This window comes from Mesoplodon bidens, assembly GCF_964165515.1.
Source record: "Mesoplodon bidens genome assembly, chromosome: 4".
NCBI classification, from domain to species: domain Eukaryota; kingdom Metazoa; phylum Chordata; class Mammalia; order Artiodactyla; family Ziphiidae; genus Mesoplodon; species Mesoplodon bidens.
The window spans coordinates 119,015,319-119,040,579 of NC_138160.1; the positions used below are offsets into that span (position 1 = coordinate 119,015,319).

The 25,261-nt window shown below is 57.9% G+C and overlaps 1 protein-coding gene across 3 annotated transcripts in view; it reads left to right on the plus strand.

Annotated features, from left to right (window-relative positions):
• CXXC5 (CXXC finger protein 5) overlaps positions 1–22,185 on the plus strand; it is a 34,827-nt gene extending 12,642 nt beyond the window's left edge. For all 3 annotated transcript variants that reach the window (XM_081233296.1, XM_081233298.1, XM_081233297.1), the window contains exons 2-3: positions 18,506–19,584; positions 21,137–22,185. In XM_081233296.1, the coding sequence (XP_081089422.1) occupies positions 18,667–19,584; positions 21,137–21,181 (963 nt within the window). In that variant the 5' untranslated portion in view covers positions 18,506–18,666 and the 3' untranslated portion in view covers positions 21,182–22,185. The remainder of the gene's footprint in view (positions 1–18,505; positions 19,585–21,136) is intronic.
• Positions 22,186–25,261: the final 3,076 nt, after the last annotated feature.

The following is a 25,261-nucleotide window of genomic DNA, read 5'->3' on the forward strand; positions in this document are numbered from 1 at the left end:
ACGTGAGTCACCCGGCCCCCAGCAGCCCCACGAGGCCCTGCGGCCTGGCAGGCAGCGCGTACTCACGCACGCCCCACGCGGCACCCCCGGGGGTGCACGCTAGGGACAGACGGTCACTCAGCACACGTCGTTCCACACAACCCAGCACACACGGCTGACCCCCACGGGCACGGCCCAGTCACATTCACAGTGCACACTCCAGAAGCACGCTCTCTGTCACACTCACGGCCCCAGCCTCTGGCACACACGCACACTGGCACACGCAGAGGCGAATGGGTAAACAGAGTCACACGTGGGCGTGCTGGGCCCCTGGGACACGGCTCCAATAAGGCAGTTGTATGTCTGCTCCATCCTGTCACGGCCTCAGGCTATCGTCCTCCGGCCACAGTTCACCCAGATGGTGCGGAGAGTTGGGCCAGGGGCGCTGACCGCACCAAGCCTGGCACGCACACGTGCGCTCTCAGCGTGGTTGAGCCTCCATTCACTCAAAGGCCCCGTATAGGCTCACACAAAAGAGGCCCAGCCCTCGGCCATGTAGAGTCAGCTGAATTCTACAAGGTGGGCACAGGAAGGGAGGCGTTTTCCCACCCCTCAGGCTGGCTCTCTGGGGGAGGAGGCCCAAGTCTCAGGCGTGGAAGTGTTAAACCCACTTGCCCTCCAGTATGAGGATCTTTGGTCCAGGCAGAGCCGGTTGGGGGTCGATGGGGGAGGGATGCAGAGGAGCTAGGAAGAGGAAAGGCTGGAGAAGGAAAGCCGTGGAGAATCGATTTTCCTGGGAGCGCCAAGTGGCCAGCTGCTCCCCCCACTCAGGGAGCTGGGTCCTTGGGAGATTGGGGGTGCCAGAGACTGGGGAGGAACGAGCCTCCCTTGATCTAGGGGCTGCGCCTCAGGAGTCTGTCAGCTCACACTGCCTGCTCACCCTGGCACCCACTTTCCTCTGTCCTCTTGGTTCCCAAGCCCCTCGTCATCCCCTCCTGCCCTGCAGCCAGCACCCTGAGACTCAGAATTCGGAGTTCGCCCCTGGTTCTTAGTCCCTGGCCTGCAAAATGGATACAGAGCTGGCCTGAGTACAAGGAAGGGCTGGGCTGCTGCATAGAGGGATGCCCTCAGGGAGCCTCCATGTTTCTGCTGCCTGTTGGGGCTGGTGCCTGCCTTCCCTGGAGTGAGCAGAACTGGGGGCACACCCATTTTTCATACACTGAAAAGTATATCATTTTTCAGATGAGAGAATTGAGTCTGATGGGGGTGGCTTCATGGTCATTGAGGGCTTTGGACACAGTCACCTAACACTCAGACTGCAGATCATTCTGGGCCCACAGGATTGAGACAGCCTAGCAGAGGTCAAGGGGCAGGTGAACTCGGGCCCATGTTGGCTCCCATCTCCTGGCCACATAGGTCTCCCCCATAAAGGCCTGGACAGTGACTGGGGAGAAGAGAGGGGCCTAGGCACCCTGAAGAAAGCAAACAGCAGTGGCCAGTCAGGAGGACTGGATGTCTCCTGAGCCATTGACTTGAGTTGGACAGGCCTGGGCTCCACACCTGGCTTGGTTACTTGGAGCTTGATTACTGCCTGCTGTGTAAATCATGGCCCAGTGTGCCAACCTCTCTGACCTCACTTTTGCCACCTATAAAATGGGTATGACCCTTATCTCTGTGTCTTAAAACTGCAAGAGCTGAAGTAGGTGGTGGGCTGTGGTTCTCACCACGTAACAGTTGGATCTCCAGGTGAGTCCAGCCCTCCCCTCCACCTGTCTGCTCCACCAAAGCTGGCATTTTTCTGGGTGTAGTACCCCACGACAAGGACTCCTTGATTAGAATGTCTTGGATTTACCCTTTTCTAGGACTGTTCTTAGATGACAATGCTGGGGTGTGGGAGTGGAGAGGCTGGGCTTGGGGCCACAGAGAGGGGGAGGGTTGGGAATAGATTGGACCTGGGGCAGAGGAACCTGGGGTCCTTGGGTGGACATTCCTGGGGGCTTCACAGTATGGGTGGAAACAGAGAGCCAACCATGGTTCCAAGACTTTTTCTATCCCCTAACCCCCAACAGGTAGCAAGGCCACAAGTTAGACTCAAGTGGGGACTTCCAGGTGGCAAATGTGGCCTTTGCAGGGTGGTGAGGGGCTTAGTATACGCCCGTGGAAGGGCTATTGGGACTGTGGGAGTTTGAAGAAGTGCTGACATAGAGCAGGCAGGGCTGGGGGGCCAGGGAGGTAGGAGGAAAGGTTGGCAGGAAGTAGAGGTGGGTTATTCCTGTGGCCAGCAAAGGACAGCTGAGTGCTGCCCTCTTTGTAGTCTTCAGACCCCTACCGTGTGCTCACCTCCCCCCGTGTTCCTGCAGGTAAGAGGACAGGGCAGGGGATGTTCTGTTTCAGGCTGGGGAAACTGAGGCATGAGGGATTGGCTCAGACTCAAAGGCAAACAGTGGCAGAACTGGGGCTGCAACCTGGATTCCCCAGCACTCCTGGCTTGAGCTGTCCTTGACACTCATTCTTGTGTTGGCTGATGATGACAGTAAAAATAACAACACAGCTCTCACTTATTGAGCGCCTGTGCATGCTGGCCCCACACTGAGAACCTCATATATATCCTCTCTAGGACCCTGGTGGGGGTGGGGCTGTCATGGTGGGCATTTCACAGATCAGGGAATGGGCTCAGCAAGATCAAGCCACTTGTCTGAGGTCACCTAGCTGGAGACTGCAGAGTGGGAGAGGAACCCTGACCCCAAACCCCACTTGGACCCTTTCATGGCCTGAACCTGTGCCTCTGGGGGACTCCTGCCCATCTCCCATAACCCACATGATGAGTCGTGTTCCTAGTTGGGCCATCCCCTTCCCCTCTGTTATCTTGGACCCAAGAACCTTGGGACTGGGCTTCCCTGGTGGGGCAGTGGTTGAGAGTCCGCCTGCCTATGCAGGGGACGCAGCTTCGTGTCCCGGTCCGGGAAGATCCCACATGCCGCGGAGCGGCTGGGCTCGTGAGCCATGGCCGCTGAGCCTGCGCGTCCGGAGCCTGTGCTCCGCAACGGGAGAGGCCACAACAGTGAGAGGCCCTTGTACCGCAAAAAAAAAAAAAAAAAAAAAGAAAAAGAACCTTGGGACTGCTGACCCCTTAAGCCTGGGGAGGGTGAGCCCTGTTGCCCTTGTCTTCTGCAGACATGATTCAGTGGGAGTGGGGTAGGAGTCAGGGTATGCCCCAGGGAGCAGATTGATGCTCCTTAGGGTTGCAGGGATCTCCTTGCAGACAAGTTCTGGGAAGGTCAGTTGTTAGTCTTGTGAGAGCTGCTTAGGGGCCTGGTCAGCGTCACACACCTCTCCCATCCCCACCCCCCACCTTCCTGGGGACTCTTTTCCTCTCTCTGGGGAGCCCTGCAGGGAGTAGTTAAGAAAGTGCCCTTGAGCTGGAGCTATCTTCCTCTTCTGTACACAGGGGCTACAGTGACACCCCCCACTGCCCCAATCAGTGTGCTGGTTAGCTAAAGAGAGCACCAGGCACAGCGTAGCCCTGGGTCAGGGCTCACTAAAGGTCACTGAGTCAGGTTTATATTGCTGGAAGTTGGTGCTGGCCTTAGACGAGGGGCAGAAAGTCTGGGTTTGGGGCCCTGCGCTGTTTGGCAAGTTACTTCCCCTTTCTGGTCTCAGTTTCTGCATCTGTAAAATGACTGAGAGTCTGCCCTGCACATTCTCTGAGGTGGAGGTAAGTCACAGTCAGACAGACGCACTCACAGGCCCTGCAACCGCAACTGGTCACCAGGTCCCCTAGGCTCAGGGCTCCTGCAGACCTCATGTCAGCATGGGATCCAGGGGGAGCAAGGTGGGCTCTAGAGATGGGCCAACTTGGATTTTAGTCTCACCATCAACAACTTGGGTGAGTTTACTTTAACTCAGCGCTGAGCCTCAGTGTTCTCATCTGTGAAATGGGAAGGCCATGGTGCCTACCTCTTTTGGCTGCTGGGAGAATAAAACAAGATGGTGTGGACAGAGCACCTGGCACAGACTCAATCCATGGTGACCTACCACACCCACCAGCTGTCCTCTTGGTTGCTGCACCACCACCGCCCCCACCCCCCACCCCCAGCTTGGTCTCAGGGCTTCTGGGAAGGAGACAGTGCCAGTCTGCTGGCTCAGCCGGCTTGGCCACTGACCTTCAGAGCACCCAGGCTGTCAAGGCCACCTGACTGCCTGTCGGGCGGGTGAGGGGAGCGCCAGCCAGCTCCTCGCCTGACGCTACCCGCCCCTGCTCCCACTCTCCTCTCCTCTCTGCGCCTGTGTGTGAGCTAATTAATCTCAACCCCTTTGGGAAATTAGAACGCCGCAGTCGCGGCCTCCTCAGCCTTGCAGTGCCAGTGCTGCTACTGGGCCCTGCCAAGACCCACTGTGGTTTGGGGGCACAGGGTGGGGGGTGGGGGCAGCAGGATGGGCTGGGCAGGCATGGGTGTCCCTGAGTCCTCCACCTCCTGGCTGGGGGGCTCTGGCTTCTCGGCCTCCTCCCCTCTCATTTAGCATCCATAAGGAGGCCAGACAATTACCCTGCCAGGATGAAACCCAACCCCCAGTGCCTCTCTGACCTCTTCCTGGGGCTAGTATGGTCACCCCCTAGTATGGTCATGTTCCATCTCATTGTGGGGTCTTCTTGCCTGCCCAGCTCAGGCTGATGGAGACAGATGTAATTATGGAATTTTGCTTGGGAAATTAATTTGAAAAAGTTAATTAATTGGTGGTTCCAGAGGTGACAGGCTCCACGCCCAGCTGGTCATACTGACGTCAGTGCTGACCCGCCTGGGATGTGTAGCTTCCTGGGCAGGCTGGGGAGGGAGACCCCGGTGACCTGGCTGGGCAGACCAGTGTCCTGGCCCAGAGGGGACACCTGGGAAGGGTGTGTCACCTGGACCTGCTAAGCTGAACTCTGAACTCTGAACTCAGCTACTTGTGTGTTCACCAGGCCATTGTCAAGCTTCTACTATACACTGACCAGAGTGTCTCAAGTGCCCCTAGCCAACATAGACTACTGAGTGTTCTGTCCAGTTCTTCTGAATCCCTTTTCTCAAGGAAAACCTCTAAACCTATTCCCAAAGTATTTTCCATAGAGCTCAAGGGACATTATTGGGCCCATTGTACAGATGAAGCAACTGAGGCTCAGAGGGTGTGACAAGGCATTCAGCCATATTCTCCAGCAGGATGTAGTGGGTGTATAAAAGTTAGGCTTCTTCCCAAGGGATGAACACTTCCACAGGCAGCCCCCTCCCAAGTGTGTGTGATAGGAGCCTTAAAGTTGACTGTACCCCAAAGAGAGGGCCAGAGATCATGGCCAACCCCTTCCTCCCTGGCATCATTGTGCCGCCTCCTTCCCCTTCCTCAGACATTTGTGGTACCCTGTATGTGCATATGGGGACTTCTGCCACCACCCCACCCAATCCTCAGGATGACCCAGCTGGGCTGAGGCAGAAGGTCCCATACCCTGGGGCTCCCTGGGTTATGTAGGGAACCCTACTGCAGGGCCCGGACCACAACAACCTGACCAGGTTCTAGTGTCTGGACGGGTGTGGACTCTGTTACAGTCTTTGTCTAGACTGAGGATAGGCTGGGGCTGGGGCAAGAGGTGGCCAGGCCTGGGACAGGTCAGGGATATGACCTGTAGGAGGCCGGCAAGGTGAGGCACATGGGCTTTCAAGAGGTTTGGGTCTGGGTTCCCCTAAGCTGTGTGGCCTTGAGTAAGTGCCTTAGCTGCTCAGAGCCTCATTTTCTTCATCTGGGAAACAGGTGTGATCATATATGCCACGCAGAGGGCTGTGGTGAGGCACAGGGAGGTATAACCACTTGAAGCATCTGACTTTGGCACCAGACTGTTTCACTACCTGGTGAGGCCGGATGGGTGGGAGAGCAGGGAGCCAATGGAACTGTGCAGGTGCCAGAGCCTGAGAAGGCCAAGATTTTGGAGGGGAATCTGGTGCATGTGGTTGGGACTGGAGCTGGAGGACACAGGAAGAGGTGATATTTGTGAAGCACCCAAGAACCAACAGCTATCGGCCCAGAGCCCTGGGGCCTCTAGGGGGAGTCCATACAGCATCTACTCTTGCATTTGTTTAGTGCATTTCCTTACCTCCAGGATGTCCCCAGGGACCAAGTGGGCCCTGCAGTTAATTGTGTAGGCCTCACCTCTCATAGTTGTTCAGAATAAAAGTGACTGTCGTGGTCAGGCTGAGCTGGGCATTTTTGCATCCCATAGCCCTCTGATGTAGTCTGTAGTTCTGGGTTTCTTCAAGGTCTGACCTCTAGCCTAGGGTTTAAATGTACCACACTCATTCCCTGAGCATCCTGTGTGGGCTGGGTATGGGCTTAAAGGGGAGAAACTTCCTCTGCCCACCTTACCTCCAAGAAGCTCCCAGCAGGCGACTGGCTAAGCGTTCGGAGTTCTCTGCACAGACTCTTATTAAACCCTTCTCTGTGTGTGTCCATCCATGTGCCCCTAGACTGGGAGCTTCCTGAGGGTGGGGTCCATGACATCTCTCTGATCCCATACCCAGCACAGAGTTAGCACTGGGTAGGGGTCATAGGGCTCCTGCTTTCCTATTTGACAGCTGGGCCAATTGACGCCCTGTGAGGACATTGCTCAGCCTTGTGAGGGGCAGAGCTAACCTGGCCCAGGTGGGTGTGGGGTCTTCTGCAGGCTTCCTTTGGACCTGCAGCTCCTAACTCACCTGGCAGGCAGTGTTCCCAGTGTCCAGCCTTGAGCCCCAGGCTCCTGAGACCTTGGGGAGTGAGGAGTTCTGGCATCAGAGGGTCAGAGACCTTAATCTCTCCAAGCCTCAGTTTCTTTATCTGTAAAATGGGGATCCTGGTACCTCTTCCTGGTCGTGCTTGGGGGGCGTAGGATGGGTGGTTAAAAGAGACGTTCTTAGCTTCATGTCCAAAACTTTGTGAGAGCTCCTTCTTAAGTGTTCACCATCTTTATTATTACTATTGACACTGTTATTTTGTTATCATTACATTATTATTCACCCTCCCAGGGCCCCAGCAGCTGCGGTGGCTCTGGGCCTGGATGCAGAGCTCTGGTCTACAGAGAAGTCGCAGTTCCTAATTAGCCAGTGCCCCAAGGAGAGGGCCTGGGTTTTTATTTTTGCTGGAGGATCCCACCTGCCCAAGGCTTCCCCAGGCCCTATCATCAACTGGGCTAAGGCTGCAGCCCCCTCTCCAGCCTCAGGTAGGGGGCCTGGCTCCCAGCAAAAGCCTCCCCAAATTTCCCCTGCCACTTTCTCTGCCTCCCAGACCTCCAGGGCCATGAATCATTTATGAGGCAAAAATGAAACCAATTAAGAGCAAACTTTGAAAGCCTCTAATTGCTGCGCCTGGTGGCACCGAGGAATGAGGGAAGCCAGGCCTGTTCGGTGCGGAATCTCCTCCGCCCGGGCCTTCCCAGGCCGCCTGTCCCACCGCGTCCCAGGGCGCCGCGGCCTCCCGGCTCCCCGCCGCCTCCCGGCCGCGGACGTGCCTGCGCGTCTCCGGCTTCTGCTTCTGCGTCTGCCGCCCCGGCGCCCGCCCAGGTCCCTGGCCGACTAATTAGGGCCGGCTCCCCTCCCCGCGCCGCCCGCCGCCCGCTCCAGGCCGGAGGTTATGGCTGCTGTTCCTGCCGTCCTGGGGCCTGTGCCCCAGACCTGGCTGCCTTTCCCGTGGCGGGAGCCAGCCCTGCTGGCCTAGCTTAACCCAGACGAGCCCAGGGCACCGTGTCCCTGAACTGGGAAGCTGGGGCTCCCCGCGCCCGCATCCTGGGGTCCCGGCGTGGATAGGCGCTGGGAGGTGCTGGGTCACCTGGCTTGAACAGTCCCGTTCAGTCTCCGGGAGAGATCTGTGCGTCCCAGCGGGAGTGGAAGGGGCTGGGGGATGACTGATGAGATAGGGAAGCTGGAGGGATACAGGGGAAGGGCTGGGGATGGGGATGGGGATGGGGTTGAGTTCCTGAGCTGTTGCATTGGTGAAGCAGGACCCGACTCTTCTTCTCAGCGTTGCCACAAACACAATAAGCTTATACAGATTCCTTAGCCTCAGTTTCCCCATCTGTCCACTATCAGGACAGGCCAGTTTTCTCTTGGATTTGTAATTTGAGGAGCTGGGCTTTACATGTCTCCCGCCCGCCCTCTTGGGGACTGCTGACGGGGTGGAGGGAGGGGTCTGGAGCATGGACCCAGCAGGGCCTGCCTCACTGCCAGGAGCCTTGGGCACTGGTGACCAGCCTGCTCACTGTGCTGAGGGCCAGGCAGGCCCTGGGCACTCAACGCACGTCGTTTGCTGAAACCGAATTTCTGTGCTTGTGTTTTTCCATAATTATATTAGCAGGTGGGATTTTTCCTCGGGGAAGCGGTGGGAGGGGGAGCGCCATGGCAGTGTCCCCACCCGCTCTGAGCGCGAGCTCACACTCCGCTCTGCCCGCCCGCCTGCCGTAATGATTTTTTAATTATGCAGCCAGTGCTCAGAATTGCTAATCTGCCTCCAGCCCAGCATCCCCTCCAGCAGCTCATACCCAAAGCCCCTCACTGGTGTCCCCAGAGTGGTGGTGTCCAAGCCCGAGCCCATCACTGTGCCCGGGAGCACCACCATGGTGTGAGAAAGGGGAGGCCACAGGGCCACCTCTCCTCCATCTGCAAGTGACAGAACTTGCTGGTGCGGGGCGCTGTGGCTTTCTTCGCACCCTGCTACCCCTGGCCCCAGCATGGCTCGCTCCCACCAGCACAGCTGTGGCTCTGGAAGGGCGCAGGGGAGTGATCAGTGACCCCAAGGACACGTGCACCCAAGTACGAGCTTCGTCTCCGTCACACCCACACTCACACTTGGCTTCTCTTGCACATACACCCTCAGCCTCATAGCTACACAAGCACAGTAGCATGCTCTGTGTGTCTCTCACACACATAGCCGCACCTGAGGGCCAGGGTGCCCACAGGAGACCCCAGTTGCCGCCTCCTGTGCCCTGCAGCGGCCCTGCCCCCACTCTCTTGCCTCCATACCCCCACCCCCACCCCCTGCCTGACTGGGTTGCACCCTGAGGTCTCCCTGCTCCCACCTGGTGGGGCTGCTGCCTGTGGCTGGGGCCTGCCTGAACCTCCGTGGGCCCAGCCTGGGGGAGGTGGCGGGTTGGGGGGGCTGTTCGGCGGCGGCTCCTCTCCAGGCGCCCAGCTGTGGCATCTGTCAAGGTCAGATAGCGACTCCGGAACCAGCCGGCTTGGCCCCATGGCCCCTCTCGCCTCATTATTTTTGTGTTCCGGGGCTGCAGCGCCACCTCCCTCCCTCCTCCTCAGCCTCCCTCCTCCTCAGCCTCCCGCCACTTGCCTGCCTCCCCCACGCCTCTGCAGGGAGGGCCTGTGGTCTGGGGGCTTTTGTTTTCCAGTTTTTTCCACGCTCAGGCCAGGCAGATGCTGGGCAGAGCTGTCGGGTCTTGAACGGCAGACAAGGCAGGTGCCTCCCTCGGGGCTGGGACAGGTTCTTGGCCAGTGGAACCCTGGGTTCGTTTCTCAGGGGGACAAACTGAACCTGGGCGGAGCCCAGCCTCCACCACAGCCCAGGCGTACCAGTGGGCAACTTCCTGTTTCCACAGGGGCCCCAGCACCTGGCGTCAGTTCCTGTCTGCACCATCCCCATGCCAGGTGGGCCCCAGACTCACATCCCAGAACCCTTCAGAGGCCCTGAGACAACTCACAGTGAGTGCTTGCACGCCTGCACACACACGCACACGCTCACAGGCCAGAAGAACCCACAAACATCCAGCCACCACGTAAACCACTCTACTTGGACACACGCACACTCGGTCATACGCATACGTCCACAGATGCAGATAGCCACATTCCACTCGTACACACGGGAGTCACACAAAGACCTCCACCTCCACTGGTATCTAAGCCCCATGTGTACATCGGTGCTCACACCCACAGAGTGACAGCTGAGACTGTACACACACGCACACACTCTCGTGCATGTAGCATGCACAGGTTTCTGACACACCTCCCAGGTGGACACACACAGATATACTTGTCCCTAGTGCTGCTTTCACCATACACACTCCAATCCGAGTGTGCTCCTTGGGGCCCGGTGTTCCTTGAGCAGTTACAACACCCAAGGCGCTTTTGTCCCCTGAGATGCTGAAGTGAGCTTGAGGCTTCCCCTCTGATGCACCCTGTGTGTCCAGGGAGCCCCTGGAAAGTAGGAAATGGTGGTTGACAGATGGGCCACCCTACCCACCTGGCCGGCCTCCGTGGACGTCCACCATCTTGGGCACAAGAGCACTGAGATGGAGTGGAATGGGAGGGTTCTGGGTGGGTCAAGATGGGCTTGGTGGCGCTGGCTGGGAGGTCGGGCTCAGGGGAGTCTCTCAGGCTCTGTCTCTGGGTCCCTCTGCCCACCTCCAGCCCCTGATTAGGGTGTGTAAGTGTTGGGGGAAGGAGATGTGGACAGACTAAAGGCCCCCCGGGGTCTCTGGGGTAGCCCTGGCCGTCACTCACTTCCTCCTCCAGCTGCAGACTGCTGTGACCGCCCCTGAGAGGGGGAGGTAGCTGGAGGTTTAGCAGTGGTGGGGCCCCCCACCCCCCAGGAAACTCAAAACCCTGGGCCAGCCGCGGGTGGCGGGTTGGGGCCGGCACAAAGAGGGCCTCTGTGCAGGCCGGCTGGGCTGCCCGCAGGATTCTGGGGGAGGAGCAGGAGCCGGTTTCCGTCCCATTCTGCTTCCTGCGGAGGCCGCCGGAATGCCCGGAGCTCTGGCCCAGCCTGGCCCGTCCGGCCCACCCGCAGCCCCTTCCCCTGTCTTCCTGGGCCCCAGGGTACAGCTGCAGACTTCTCTGCAACAGCATCCTGACGTGTTTTGCCCAGAGCCTGAGAACCACCCCCCCAGGAGGACCCTTGAGAAACCTAGAGGGTTCCCCTAGGCTGAGAGCTGAACTGGACCTCACCCTCCAGCCAAAACATGCCTCAGAGCCCTTGGCCGGTGTTGGAGAGCCAGGCCCTGGAGTCATAGAGACCTGGTTTCAAATCCTGACTCTGCCGTTTATTGACCTTGTGACCTTAGGCAGGTGAGCCTCATCTGTAAATGGGGCTAATACTAGTTAGCAAGTTACAGAGAGAATTCAGGGAGAAAATGCCTGTGAAATGCTTAGCACAATACCTGGCAGAGAGTGAGTGCTCATTATTAGGGTCTGCTATTATCGTGTCCTCTGGGAAGATAGGAAAGGGAGGGGTCTGAATGCTCACCCCAATAAGCCTCACATCATCTGCGGCTTGGTCCCAACCCTATGGCCTGCTCAAAACCCTTCTCTCCAGGCCTCAGTTTTCCCATCTGAAAATCGCATCAAGAGCCAGTTCTGGCCTCTGGGTTGGGGGTGGGAAGGTGTTCACTCTCCGGAGTCTTTTTTCTGTATCTCTCTGCCTCCTTCCGCATGGCCCACTCTGGGCTCATGGCTCCTGCAGTTTGGGGTTAGGAGCAAGAACCATTCTTCTCCATTTTACAGATGGAAACTGAGGCTCAGTGTGGGGCAGGGTGTCAAAGTCAACAGGAAGGAACAGGATGGAGCCACAAACCTGGGCCTGCAGACTCAGTCCCCTGGCCAGTCCTATGGATATGTGCCCTGTCCCCACCAATTCCTTGGCCCACATATCTCTGAGCTGGCTTTCCCTGGCTTGTCCTGTGGGGAGGCCCACCTGGAGGGAGGTCCTAAGTAAGTGTGTGGGCTCTGATCCCAGGCTAGTGTCAGCTCAGACATCTCCACTTTAGGAAACCTTAGTCTAAGATCCAGGAGCTCCCAAACAGGGAGGCCATCATTTTCTCCAGATCATAATTGCTTATTACACTGCCTGTTCTAAATGGGGCAATCATAGTACTTCCTTCAGCAAGTGGGTATGAGGATTCGATGAGACAAGCCATGTCCATTGTCTGGCACATAGGAAGGTCTCCATACATGTTAGCTCTTATCCTCATGGTGCCATGTTACAGATGGGGAAACTGGCTCAGAGGCCATATGCCACACTCACACAGCAAGGAGGGCCCTCTGGGTCCTTTGACTCTTCCAGAGAAGGAACCTGGCCCAAAGGAGGTACCTGCTGAGGCAGGCCTTGTCTTTATCAGTGGTGTCCCAGGACCCTTGTCTCGTTCCCCAGAGCCCCAGGTCAGGGAATACCTCCTGCCCGGGACCTCTGTGTTTTTTGTCCATGAAATGGGTTGATCCCCTCCTCCAGCTCCTTTTGGGAGCTCTGTAAGGGCTAACAGAGCCCCCTATACTCCTGGGTTTTCTCAGCATCATGTTTCAGTTCTCAGGCAAGGGGGTTGAGCCTGCCTTGAGAAGAGGGGCATAAAAGGCCAGGGGGTATGGAGTCAGGGAAATAGGATTGCAGCCCTCACCCCCATTCTGTCCTTGGCAGTTGGTCTTGGGGTGTTAGTCTTAGGGAGGCCCTAGTGGTATTGAGGGCGTGTCCCACTCCAGGCCATCTGCTGGGTGCTAACAGTGGTCAGTGTGTCCTTGTATGTGTGTGTCCATCCATAGCTGGATATGTGCCCTGTGCTCTCCAGCGGGGCCTGCATTTCTCCTGGCCTCCAAGACCAGTGTCCCCATGTGTGTCTCCCTGGGCCTGAGTAGGGCTTTTTTTTCCCTCTGGAAACTCCCCAGGCTGAATCATGGAAATCAGAGATGGAAACCCCCCCCACACACACCCAATTGCTCAGCTCAGTTCAACCACCGTAGCCTGTGGTCTGCCCTCCTTGCCACCACTGGCCTGCCCACCATCAGTCAGTCTGTCCATCTTGCCTCCGTTGGAGACCAAGGACACCAGCCCATCAAGGTGGCTGGAGGGGCGTGAAGGGGTGTAGCAGGGATGTCAGGAGTGGGCACGGAAGTGTGGGGAAGGGTGCGATGAGCCAGGGTGTGTGAGTCTGCAACCCGGGCCTACCTAGACGATGGCGGGCTCTGCTGGGCCAGTGCCTGGGGTCCTGAAGGCCCTGATGAAATGCCACCTCTTCCAGGAAGCCTTCCTTCAGCAGGCAGGACGGCTGGGAGGCTATTCCAGCCAGCAGAGGAGTAGGGGAGGGATGGTGCCTTGTGCAAACTCTGCCCTTGGTATTGGTGATAGTTGCGCAATTCTGTAAATTTACTAAAAACCATTGAATTGTACAAAATGGGTGAATTTTATAGTAAGTAAAAACTGTACCTCAGCAAATCTGTTAAAAAAAAATCCTGCCCTTGGGCTTCCCTGGTGGCGCAGTGGTTGAGAGTCCGCCTGCCGATGCAGGGGATACGGGTTCGTGCCCCGGTCCGGGAAGATCCCACATGCCGCGGAGCGGCTGGGCCCGTGAGCCATGGCCGCTGAGCCTGCGCGTCCAGAGCCTGTGCTCCGCAACGGGAGAGGCCACAACAGCGAGAGGCCCATGTAACGCAAAAAAAAAAAAAAAAAAAAAATCCTGCCCTTGGGCTTCCCTGGTGGCGCAGTGGTTGAGAGTCCGCCTGCCGATGCAGGGGACGCGGGTTCGTGCCCCGGTCCGGGAAGATCCCACATGCCGCGGAGCGGCTGGGCCCGTGAGCCATGGCCGCTGAGCCTGCGCGTCCAGAGCCTGTGCTCCGCAACGGGAGAGGCCACAACAGTGAGAGGCCCTAGTACCGCAAAAAAAAAAAAAAAAAAAAAATCCTGCCCTTGACCTCAAGCCCCACCCCGTTGGGACCCTGCCAACCTCATAGCCACACCTCGCACCCACTTCCCCATTTCTTAGGAACCCTTTCAGGTTCGTGTCTCCTTTGGTAACCTCTCCTTATCCTTAACTCACAGGCTAAGCAGCCCCTTCCTCCAGAAAGGTCCCCTTGCCCCACTCGGTCCCCTTCCCGCTCTCTCTTTGCACATCAGTTCATGTGACCATCAGCCCAGCTCCTGCGTACCCCTCCAGAGCAGTGCCGGTCTGTATCCTGCACTGTCTCCCCAGGACCACAGGGCATGGGGCCGCTATCGGGTAGGTGGTGCAGGCTGTGTGCAATTGAACATCTAGAACGTCTCACTGTGGCCACGTCTCCGTGCAGACAGCACCATCCCACCCCACAGTGCCCACCTGTCCTGCCCCCCTCCCCCATTGCTGTGTGGCCTGAAGGGCTCAGGACAGAGCCCTGCTGGGGATGAATCCTGGCTCCCCTGGCACTGAGGGTGGAGTGAGAGCTCTGCCACCACCTCTGGTGACCTCACTGCCAGCTTGCATTATGATGTCACTGGCCCAGCATTCCAGGTTCCTGCTTGGGTATCTCCAAGCCCCCCAGGTGGGGACACTCCTCTGGGGTCTGTAACAGCTCATCCCCCTGACCATGTAAAGGTGACGGGCATGGTAACAACCCTGGGGGGCTGGGGGCAGCCTCGGGGTAGCTGGGTCACCTTTCCCTGGCAGAACAAAGGCAGTCACAGAGCAGGGTGACTAACACTTGGGCTCTGGGTTCAAGTTCTAGCCCTACTGGGCACCGGCTGTTTGACCTTGGCCTGGCAGCTTGAACCTCCCTGAGCCTCAGTTTCCTCATCTAAAGCATAAGAGTACGGGCCCTGGGACACAGTAGGTGCTCAATAAATGCTAGCAGATAGGGTCGGTTAGTTAAGGGAGCCTGAGAGTCACTTGGTGAGAGCTGGTTAGGGAGGGACGGTGTCCCATGTCTTTTGGGGCTGGCCGGGGCCTGGGGGTAGAGGCAGAGGTGGCTCCACTGTCAGGAGAGGGGCCCCAGCTTTGACTGTCCCTCACTTCCCAGCTCAGCCAAGTGAGCTCCAGCCCGTAGGAGGTGGGGCCCACAGCCTGGCCCTGAGACCAGGAACCCACTGACCCCCAGCCCTCCTTCCTTTCTCCTCCCAGCGTTTGGGCCAGAGTGGGCTGGGGCTCGAGACAAGCTGGGTCTCATCTGGCCTCCCCTGACCTCTGCCTCTCCTGTAGGCATGCCCACGTGCCTTCTCTTGGTCCCCAGGTCCTTGCATCTGGGACTGTCTCCTCAGGGCTCTGTTTCCATGTCTCTCAGATCCTCTAGTCTCTGAGCTGGGCCAGGTACCCTTCGTCTCTGAGCCCAGTTGCCTCAGTCTGTGTTCCCTATGATGCTCTGTCCTCTAACCTTGACCCTTTGCCCTGTCCTCTCTCAGTCCCTTTGTCTGACCCACCCCTCGAGTTCTCTTGTCTCGTGATCCTCTGTCCCCACCACCTGTCTCTATTCTTCTGGCCCCATGTCCCCCTCTGCCCCCCAGCGCTCTATGCCTGGGTTCCCCCCCTCACCCCCGCCCCCTGGGCTCTGTCCCCGCCCGTCAGCCCCTGGTCCCAGCTCCCGGCCGGCCCGGCTCCTGCATGGACAAAGGGGTCCTTTGTGGGCTGACCGCGGCTGGCGGGGCGGCGGGGCGCTGGCTCCGCATTACTGATGAAACGGAGCCCTTTGTTGTCCCTCCTCAGGCGCAGTATTTCTTTTTGGGGGCTGGATGCGTTCCTGGCAGGGCCGATGATGGATGCGCCCGCCGCCACCCGCCTGCCCGCCAGCTTTCCCTCCCGCTCATTCCCGCTCCGCTTCAACGCAGCCCCAGCTCCTCCCCTGCCGCCTGGGCACTGCCAGGCCCTTCCTGGCCTGGGAGGGGGTTGCTGTGTGCCCTGCAGTAGAGGCCGGGGCCTGGGAGAAGGTCTTCTCTTATGTCCTCCCCTTCCATGAGTAGGGCACGTGAGCCCTGTGGTCAGTGGTCCACTGGGACCAGGGCATCAGCTTTTCCCAGGGTCTGAAGGAGATGAGCCAGGTACGGGGACAGATCTGGAACAGGCTTGGTTGGGGACCAGGCTTTGGGGACTAGACGTTGGTATCTGTCCACTCTGGGGTTTGAGTTGCCCTGTGTGCCAGTCCCCCTCGTGTACCCCCCACCTTCACTTTCTGAGGCTGACACACCAGTGTTCTGCCTGCAGCACCTGTTCAATGACATATCACGTCCTCTGGGCCCGAAGTCAGCATGTCCCAGGACCTGGGGTGGGGTGGGGTGGGTGGGAGTGGGGGGTGGCTGGGGGGAGTTGTCCCTGAGGAAGGACAGAAAAATGAAAGCTCAGAGAGATTCAAAGAGGAGTCCAGAGATGAACAGAACATGAGTTTAGGTCCCCACCAAGAGAGACTCGGGATGGAGACAGAAGCAGAGAGACTTAGCCAGAGTGCCAGCCCCGAAAGCAGGCCTGGCTGTGTCTGTGTCAGAGGGAGCTGACTTCTAATTGACCTGCCCGCCCCACACGCAGAGCCAGATCCTGGAGCTGGGAGGAGGGAGGGAGAGCAGCGTTAATGCAGCTATCGATTTCTGCCACCAGCCAGCAGGCCGCAGAGGCGGGGGACACACAGAGGGGCTAGGGCGCAGACTGCTTCCCTCCCCACATCTCCAGCCCGCGGGCGTCTGCCTTCTTCTGTCTTCTCCCCTCAGCCTGTGTCTGGGGCTCCTGGGGCTGTGGTCCAGGGCAGAGCAGCTGAGCTCGATGGTCATGGGCTAGGTGACTTGGCATGACAGTCTCTGACCCTGATCTCACTGGCCCTTGTCCCCAACACCTAGCCAGGGTCAGGGTCACTGATGCCTGGAGGGGTACTGATCTCTGAGGACAGGGGCCCAACAGCCACCCTGGGCTTGGCTCTTAGGAGGTAGAACGGAGCACAGCAATCCTGGGGCATGTGTGACCCCCTTCCTTTTACTACGATCTGACCTCTGTGACACCCCCAGCCCAGTCTGGACACCCTGCCTGACCCTCCTGGGTTTGTCCTGGTGGAATCTGCCAGCTGGCCCAGCTCTTCCTCACCACCTATCCGCCTTCACTAGGAAGGAGCTTAGGTGGGCCAGTGCCTGCTGGGGAGAGGCAGGGAGTGGCTGGCTGGCTGCTGATGCCTGCCGTTCACCTCAGCCTGGAGACAGAGCTTTTCCCTCGCCTGCACTCACTTCTCCTCGTGGCCACTCCTTAGCAGTCCTTGGCCAGGGGCCCTGCCTGCTCGGGGCCTCGATTTCCCCTTCTGTAAGTGTACAGGGTTGGACTAGATGACCTCCCGGGCCAGGCTGAGTCCTGTGACTGGGGGATGGTGGGGTTGCCTGGGGACAAAGATGCAGTGTGTGCCGCCCCTAAGCCCAGGGCCGGACAGGCCCAGCCAGATGTGCGCCTCCCCCTTGAGTCGCCAGCTGCTCGGGGCTGGGCCCCGTCCTCCCACCCCTCTCCTGGGGGTTGCTGGGCCGTGGCAGGCAGACACTAGAGAGCCAGGGCTGATGAGGAAACTACCACTCGGCTCCATCTGGAACAGTTCCTTCTAGAGCTCCTGGCCAAGGAGCCTGGCTGCTCACATGCCTTAGTCTTGGGGCCTGAGCAGAACAGGCTCTGTCCTGGGAAGGGGCACCTCAGACACGTGGACGTGGCTGAAGAACAGGCTCCATTCCCTAGAGGGTCACACCTACTCTCTGTCCCAGCTTGGCAGCAGCCAGAGGTCCCTCGGGCCCACAGTCCTCTCTGCTCTCACTGGGACCTCCATCCAGACCCATCTGGGAGCCAGGCTGGCACATAGCAGTGAGGCCTGAGTAGAGACAAGGGTCCCGAGGTTAGAGAGAGAGGGGGAAGTGTATGCTGATGTGTGCACAAGCCCCCCACCCCCCTGCTCTTGCGGGAGAAGGCTTGTCCTCTGGTACACTGCTGCCTGCCCTCTAGCAGGAGGGTACATGCTCCTTGAAATAAGCATTCTGCGCTCTATTTGGCAAACTCTGTTAAACAAAGTCAGTTTCCTTTACCTGCAGAACTTGCCAGGGCCTTGAGATAATTAATGTGTATTAGGAATCTCTAATGAGCATCCATGGGCAGCTTCCCATACTTTTTTTTTTTTTTTTTTTTTTGCGGTACGCGGGCCTCTCACTGTTATGGCCTCTCCCGTTGCGGAGCACAGGCTCCCGACGCGCAGGCTCAGCGGCCATGGCTCACGGGCCCAGCCACTCCGCGGCATGTGGGATCTTCCCGGACCGGGGCACGAACCCGCGTCCCCTGCATCGGCAGGCGGACTCTCAACCACTGCACCACCAGGGAAGCCCAGCTTCCCATACTTTTTGGTCTACATCTCCAAGCTGTTCAGAGACTGTGCCCACCCCTCTTCTCCATAGTTGGGTCAGTGAAAGATGAGGAAGCAGAGGGTAACCTCTGAGGTTAATAAAGTTTTCCTGCTCTCTCCTACCCGCAGCACAGGAAGGACTGCCTGCCTCCATAGGGTCTTCCCAGACCCTGGCAGGGCAGAGGGAGACCCAGCTGAGCCTCCACCGTGCCACTTGGTGGCTGTGTATCCATGGGCTAGTCAGTTCTTCTCCCAAACCTTGTCTTCCTCACCTATGAAATAGGGTATTACTAGCCACTACTTGTGGGTTTCTTGTGAGTCTTAACTGAGGTAGTACAAATTAGAAATTCCTGTGGCTGGCACTTAATGAATGCCTAGCCAGGCTGTGGTGGTTACAGTGGTGATACAGCTGGTGGTGGAGGAGGCCCTGACCCTGTATCCTCTTGTGCCGACAGAGTGAAGACACTTGCACGTGGACGCCTGACCATGTGCCTGCGCTGAGCAGCAGAGCCCACCAGGCATCTCTGTCGTGGGCGGCAGGACCCCGGTGCTCATCTGTGGACTCCCCGCAGTTGGCAGGTTCCCCTACCAGCGGGGTCTGGGCCTCGGCCCCACCATGTCGAGCCTCGGCAGTGGCCCCCAGGACACCGGCGGTAGCAGCAGCGGCAGCAACGCCAATGGCAGCAGTGGCAGCGGCCCAAAGGCGGGAGTGGCAGACAAGAGTGCAGCGGTGGCGGCTGCTGTGCCAGCCTCGGTGGCGGATGACGCACCACCCCCTGAGCGCCGGAACAAGAGCGGCATCATCAGCGAACCCCTCAACAAGAGCCTGCGCCGCTCCCGCCCTCTCTCCCACTACTCTTCCTTTGGGGGCAGTGGTGGCAGTGGCGGTGGCAGCATGATGGGCGGGGAGTCTGCCGAAAAGGCTGCCGCGGCCGCGGCCGCTGCCTCCCTGTTGGCCAATGGGCACGACCTGGCGGCGGCCATGGCTGTGGACAAAAGCAACCCTACCTCAAAGCACAAAAGTGGTGCTGTGGCCAGCCTGCTGAGCAAGGCAGAGCGGGCCACGGAGCTGGCAGCCGAGGGACAGCTGACGCTGCAGCAGTTCGCGCAGTCCACGGAGATGCTGAAGCGCGTGGTGCAGGAGCACCTACCGCTGATGAGCGAGGCGGGCGCTGGCCTGCCCGACATGGAGGCCGTGGCGGGCGCCGAAGCCCTCAATGGCCAGTCCGACTTCCCCTACCTGGGCGCCTTTCCCATCAACCCGGGCCTCTTCATCATGACCCCGGCGGGCGTGTTCCTGGCTGAGAGCGCGCTGCACATGGCCGGCCTGGCTGAGTACCCCATGCAGGGAGAGCTGGCCTCCGCCATCAGCTCGGGCAAGAAGAAGCGGAAACGCTGCGGCATGTGTGCGCCCTGCCGGCGGCGCATCAACTGCGAGCAGTGCAGCAGTTGTAGGAACCGAAAGACTGGCCATCAGATTTGCAAATTCAGAAAATGTGAGGAACTCAAAAAGAAGCCTTCCGCTGCTCTGGAGGTAACGGCGCCTTAGAGGGAGGTGTGTGGGCTCTTGGGTCTGTCTGGCAGTCCAAACCCACCCCCGCCCCCATCCCCACCTTTCCTGCCTGGGCAAGTGTCTGGGGGATGCCTGGCCTGTCCCTGGGCTCTGGGGTCCTAGGCCAGGCTCCGAGACACCAGTTCACTGCCCCAAGAGTCAGAGCCACATCCCGAGATGCCCTTAGGTTGTAGTCTGCAACCTAGGCAAGCATGTAATTCCAGGCAGGGACCTAGCAGAATCCCTCCAGGCCCCGGGATTCTGAACTCCTCCTGGAGTTCTGGGTCAGGTATTGAGATTCCCACACAGGTCTTAAGTCTCTGACTTTCAGACGTGTCCTAAAGCTTCTAGTCTGTGACCTAAGATTCTGGGACTCTCCCCTGCTCCATGTGAGGGGTTCTGTCCTGTAGACTGTCTGGCTTTGAGGGATAAGTCCTTCACTTGCCCCTTCAGAGCCCAGCCTTTCCCCCAAGGCCACCCAAGGAGAGAGCAGCTCCAGTGCTGACTGCTGTGCTCTGAGGCCTGGAAGACCCTAGCGCTAGGTACCTAGCTGACCGATTTGGGGTGCCTGGAGGCCCCAAGTTCAGTCTGGCTGCATAGTTGATGGCCAGGGTTCCTATGGGCTTGGGGTTAGAAGGTGGCTTGAGCCTGGGATGTGGGTAAAGCCTGTCCACTATGGGATTGGCTTTGAGAAAGCAGAAGGGTTCCCATGCTGCTTTCTCTCCACCCTCATGGCAGGGCCTGTCCCCATGCCCCCAGCCATGAGAGCCTAGCTGTGCTGCCAGGTCTGGGTACAAAAGCATCTTTTCAGCCTGCTGTCCCTGCCCTGTCCCCACCCCTCCATGAGTGGGCTTGACGCAAATGTCCAGAATGGTTGGAAAACAATAATGGCATCCCAGCCATGGCTATCCCCCCCAACTCACCCTAGCCCCAAACCTCATATCCGTTCTCCTGCCTAGAAAACACACCTGTATGCACACAAAGGCACCCGCTCTCCTCTCATGTAGAGACAGACAGATAAACACACACACACACACACACACACACACACCCTGCCCTGTACACAGTCTTATTATAGATGCAGCCTTTTAATAAACACAGCAAGCATCCTTCCTTCTCAGCACAGCTCCAAACACACTACACACTGTAGCATAGCTCAAGGCACACATCCTTGTATGCGTCCAGTGCACACGCATACACACTCATTCGACAGAAACGTGAACACAACTCCCAGATGCATCATGGCCACCTGCCGCTTGTAGCCTTTGGACCAGGGAAAGGGGTTTTGCTGTCTGGAAGGAGGGTTCCTGGGCACAGTGGCTCAGGAGGCCTCACGGTGCTCCAGACTCTCCGGTGGTCCAGCGGGTCAGGCTTCTCTGACCTGGCCAGGATGGCAGGAACTCCAAGGGGTGGCTGCTTTTACTCCATGCCCATTCCTCCGCCATGAGGCCATCCACGGGGGAACGTCTTTGCACCAGGCCCAGCCGGACCCTGACTGAACTCTCTCCTTGTTTTTGTCTCCCGCCCCCACCAGAAGGTGATGCTTCCGACGGGAGCCGCCTTCCGGTGGTTTCAGTGACGGCGGCGGGAACCCAAAGCTGCCCTCTCCGTGCAATGTCACTGCTCGTGTGGTCTCCGGCAAGGGATTCGGGCGAAGACAAACGGATGCACCCGTCTTTAGAACCAAAAATATTCTCTCACAGATTTCATTCCTGTTTTTATATATATATTTTTTGTTGTCGTTTTAACATCTCCACGTCCCTAGTATAAAAAGAAAAAGAAAAGAAAAAAATTTAACTGCTTTTTCAGAAGAAGAACAACAACAACAAAAAGAGGTAAAGATGAATCTGTAAAGTACCGAGACTTCCTGGGCAAAGAATGGACAATCAGTTTCCTTCCTGTGTCGATGTCGATGTTGTCTGTGCAGGAGATGCAGTTTTTGTGTAGAGAATGTAAATTTTCTGTAACCTTTTGAAATCTAGTTACTAATAAGCACTACTGTAATTTAGCACAGTTTAACTCCACCCTCATTTAAACTTCCTTTGATTCTTTCCGACCATAAAATAGTGCATAGTTTGCCTGGAAAATCCACTCACGTTTATAAAGAGAATGTTGATGGCGCCGTGTCGAAGCCCCTCTGTATCCATCCACGCCTACGGAGCTCCCGCAAGGAGCTCACAGAGCGGGAGGGAGCAGCCCACCCACCCCCCGGGCCCAGGCCAGCCTCGCTGTACCCACGGTCCCCAGAATGGGACCCCCCCAACCCTAACAGTGATGATTTTGCAAAAACGAAAGTTCTGTTCGTTTATCCATTGAGATCTGGGAAGCTCATGTCTCGATATTTCTGATCCTGGCTACTTCCCTTAGAGAAAATAAGCCCTTTTTTTCTGGCCTCACTGATGGCAACAGAAGAAAGGGCTTCTTTGCGTAGCCCCCTGCCGGTGGGGGTGGGTGCCCAGGGGCCCCCGGTGGCCTGGGCCCCCTTGCCCATGGCCAGCTTCCTGCTGATGAACATGCTGTTTGTATTGTTTTAGGAAACCAGGCTGTTTTGTGAATAAAACGAATGCATGTTTGTGTCACGAAGCACCACTGGCTTCTTGCTCTCCGGTTTGGGGGCCTGGCTTGGGGGCTGTTGCTGGGCAGGAGTTGTCTGGGGCTACCTTGGGAAGGAGGAAGGATGGCCCAGGGACATTTAGAGTGGGGATCTCTTGGGAAGTGAGGCCGTCTGGATCCAGAAGGGGGGCAAGTAGGAGCAGCCCTGGCTGACGGGATGGAAATGCTCTTTATCTGGAAGTGGCCGGTACTGGGGCTTACTCACCTGCCTGATTGTACCCCCTACCTCAGGATCTGGACCTCCAGGGACCTTCACTTACCTGGGGCCACCTTCTCTGTTCACCTCAAGTCATCAGGTCCGATCAGTGCAAAGTAGCCAGCAGTACTGGCTGGGGGTGGGGACTGAGCTTCCTGTTCAGGTTCTTATTTGTTCTTCCTTGCAGGGATCTAGTAAGGTGAATCCCTAGGGATCAGTTTTAGCCCAGGTTCATGGGGACCTGGCTGTGCCTGGCACACACACACACAGTCATCCCCACGTCCCCCCTTCAGGCCTGGACGTGTCCCTGGCTTTGGCTCTTGGCCTACACACACACACCCCACCCCCGCCGAAAGATTGTTGGCACAAGGTCGTCTGGGACCTCCAAGACAACATGTCTGGGGAAGTCACCACACAGCCGCACGGTCTAGGCCAGGGCAACCTGAACAGGAAGGGGTGGCAGCTGCACGCCCCAGCCCTGGACATCACAGAGGCTGGACGTTTGCAGGATGCGGCCTCTCATCCACTTGAGCAGGTGGCGTTCTCCCCACCCAGCTGCTCTGAGCCTGGCTGACATGAAGCTAGACTTGAGGAAGGACTTCCTGACCATGTTGGGGCCTGGCTTCAGGTGGGTGAGGGCTTTTGGGATGACGAAGGGGCAACTTTTAAAGCTGAGTGGGCGGTCAGGTGGGGGAAATGTCTCTGCTTTTGTTCCTGGGAGGAAAGAAAGCAGCCATGTTGGCTGAGGGTTCTGACCCCCAGCCCCTTCCCAGGTGTCACAAGCTCCCTTAGAGCACCAGGAGCTCAGCAGCCTGGCCTGGCACAGCAGGGGCAGGCGGGGGTGGTGGGAGGCAGCTTTCAACTTCATCTCTGCCTGGGAAAAATTCCCTTTCATGTGGCTGCCTGTGATCTCTCCGGGCGGCTCTGCCAAAGGTGGGGGCGGTCCAGCGGGGAGTAGGGGGAGGTGTTGCAGCCTGGGGCACCCTGGCCCCTGCCAGCACAAGGCAAACTCCAGAACCTCTTAGGGGCGGGGAGGGTCCTCCTTGGAGGAGTGGGGGTGGGAAGCCTGGCCAGCAGGGGGCACCTGGGCAGGAGGCCCCTGCCTGCCCCCGCCTGGCTGCTGGCAGCACACAGGCCGCAGATGGCCTGGGCCAGCCCTCATTGGCATGCCTACAGGTGTGGGGTGGACGGCTCCGGTGCCAGCCCTGAGGGGGGGATGCTGTGACTCAAGTCAGCCTGTACCCTTTAGTGTGCCAACCCACAGCCCGGCCATGGCTCCTGGGCTCACCCCCCAACACAGAGAAACCCTGAGCTTGAGGCCCCTCACTTCTTCCAGCTTTGGCCTCTTGTGCTGTGCTTTGTGGAAAGGGTAGGCCAGCCCCTCTGTCTGGAGGAGGCCCAGGTAGGGGTGGCGATAACTGAGGTTGAACACATGATGGGACCTCAGTTACCTCATCTGGGAAATGGGGACAGTGATATTCTCTCCCCTATAAAGTTGCCTGATGATGAAATGAGATCACTCTAGGGAAGGGCCTGGTTCATTGTAAGCACTCAGTCAATGGCAGCTGGCGCTGCTATTTTAAAACTTATTCACCAAAATCTCACCAAGATGTCTCCCACCTTCCGCCCAGGGTGTGCACCCTCCCTGAAGCCCCAGCCACCCCATCTCTCCACAGAATGGCCTAGCTGCTGCCCTAGCCCTGGGCCGGGCCCTGCTCTGGCATGTCTGTCTCTTACTGTTTCTTTCTTCTTCTTCTTCTTTTTAATTAATTAATTTATTTTTGGCTGCACTGTGCAGCTTGTGGGGATCTTAGTTCCCCCACCAGGGATCGATCCCAGGCCCCAGCAGTGAAAGCACTGAGTCCTAACCACTGGAGCGCCAGAGAATTCCCTATCTCTGCCTGTTTCTATCTGGTGCTCTGTCTTGACCGTCCCTGCTGGTCTCCGGCTCTCTCTTCTGTGTTTCATCACCTTTCCATGTGTCTCAGTCTCTGTGTGTCTCTTGTGTCTCTACATCACTATCTCCCTGTATCTCTCTGTGTCTTTCTGTTTCGGGCTCACTCCTGCTGCTCTCCTGTCTGACAGAGAAGTACTTAGAGGCGGGCTCCCCTGTGGAGCTGAATGTCCAATTCCCCTCCTTGGGGGTGCCCTCAGCTCCCCTATGCTACAGTTGGGAGCCTGACCTCCTGGTGACCTGGGTGTCTTCACCTCAAGCACCCCATACCCCAGCTTGGGTGGCAGTGGGTGGCTGGAGAGGCTGGGAGTGAGTGCACCTGGGGCCGTGGAGCTGGAGACAAACCCAGCCTCCATGTAGCTTTGTGTGCCTCTGTGTGTATGTGTGTGTGTGTGTGTGTGTGAGAGAGAGAGAGAGAGAGAGAGAGATGCTTCAAGGCCCTGACAACCACGTGAGGCCTTGTGTGGCAGCGTGGCTATGTGTGACACTGACTGTGACATTTTGAAAATGGGTCGGTGACAGTGTATGGTCGACTGATGTGAGACCTCGTGTGGCCATGGGTTAGTATGTGATGTCAGCATCCCCACACTTTGGGGTGTTCTGTGACATTGCATGTATAATCCTGTGACATTGTTCAATCCTGTAAAAGACCCAGTATGATACCAGGTTGTACAGCTGAATGTGTGACACTGGATGTGTAACACTGATGCTGTATGGCATGCATGACCCCGTGACAAGACACTGGTGGTCCTCTGTGGTTTGTGATGTTGTGTCTGTGTGACCATCATGGGTGTGGCCCTGGGACTGATATCAGGGGTTCTATGTGAGTGTGTGATGCTGGCTTGTGATCATGCTGTGACCTTGTGACACTGCCTGGGTGTGTGCTTATGACATTG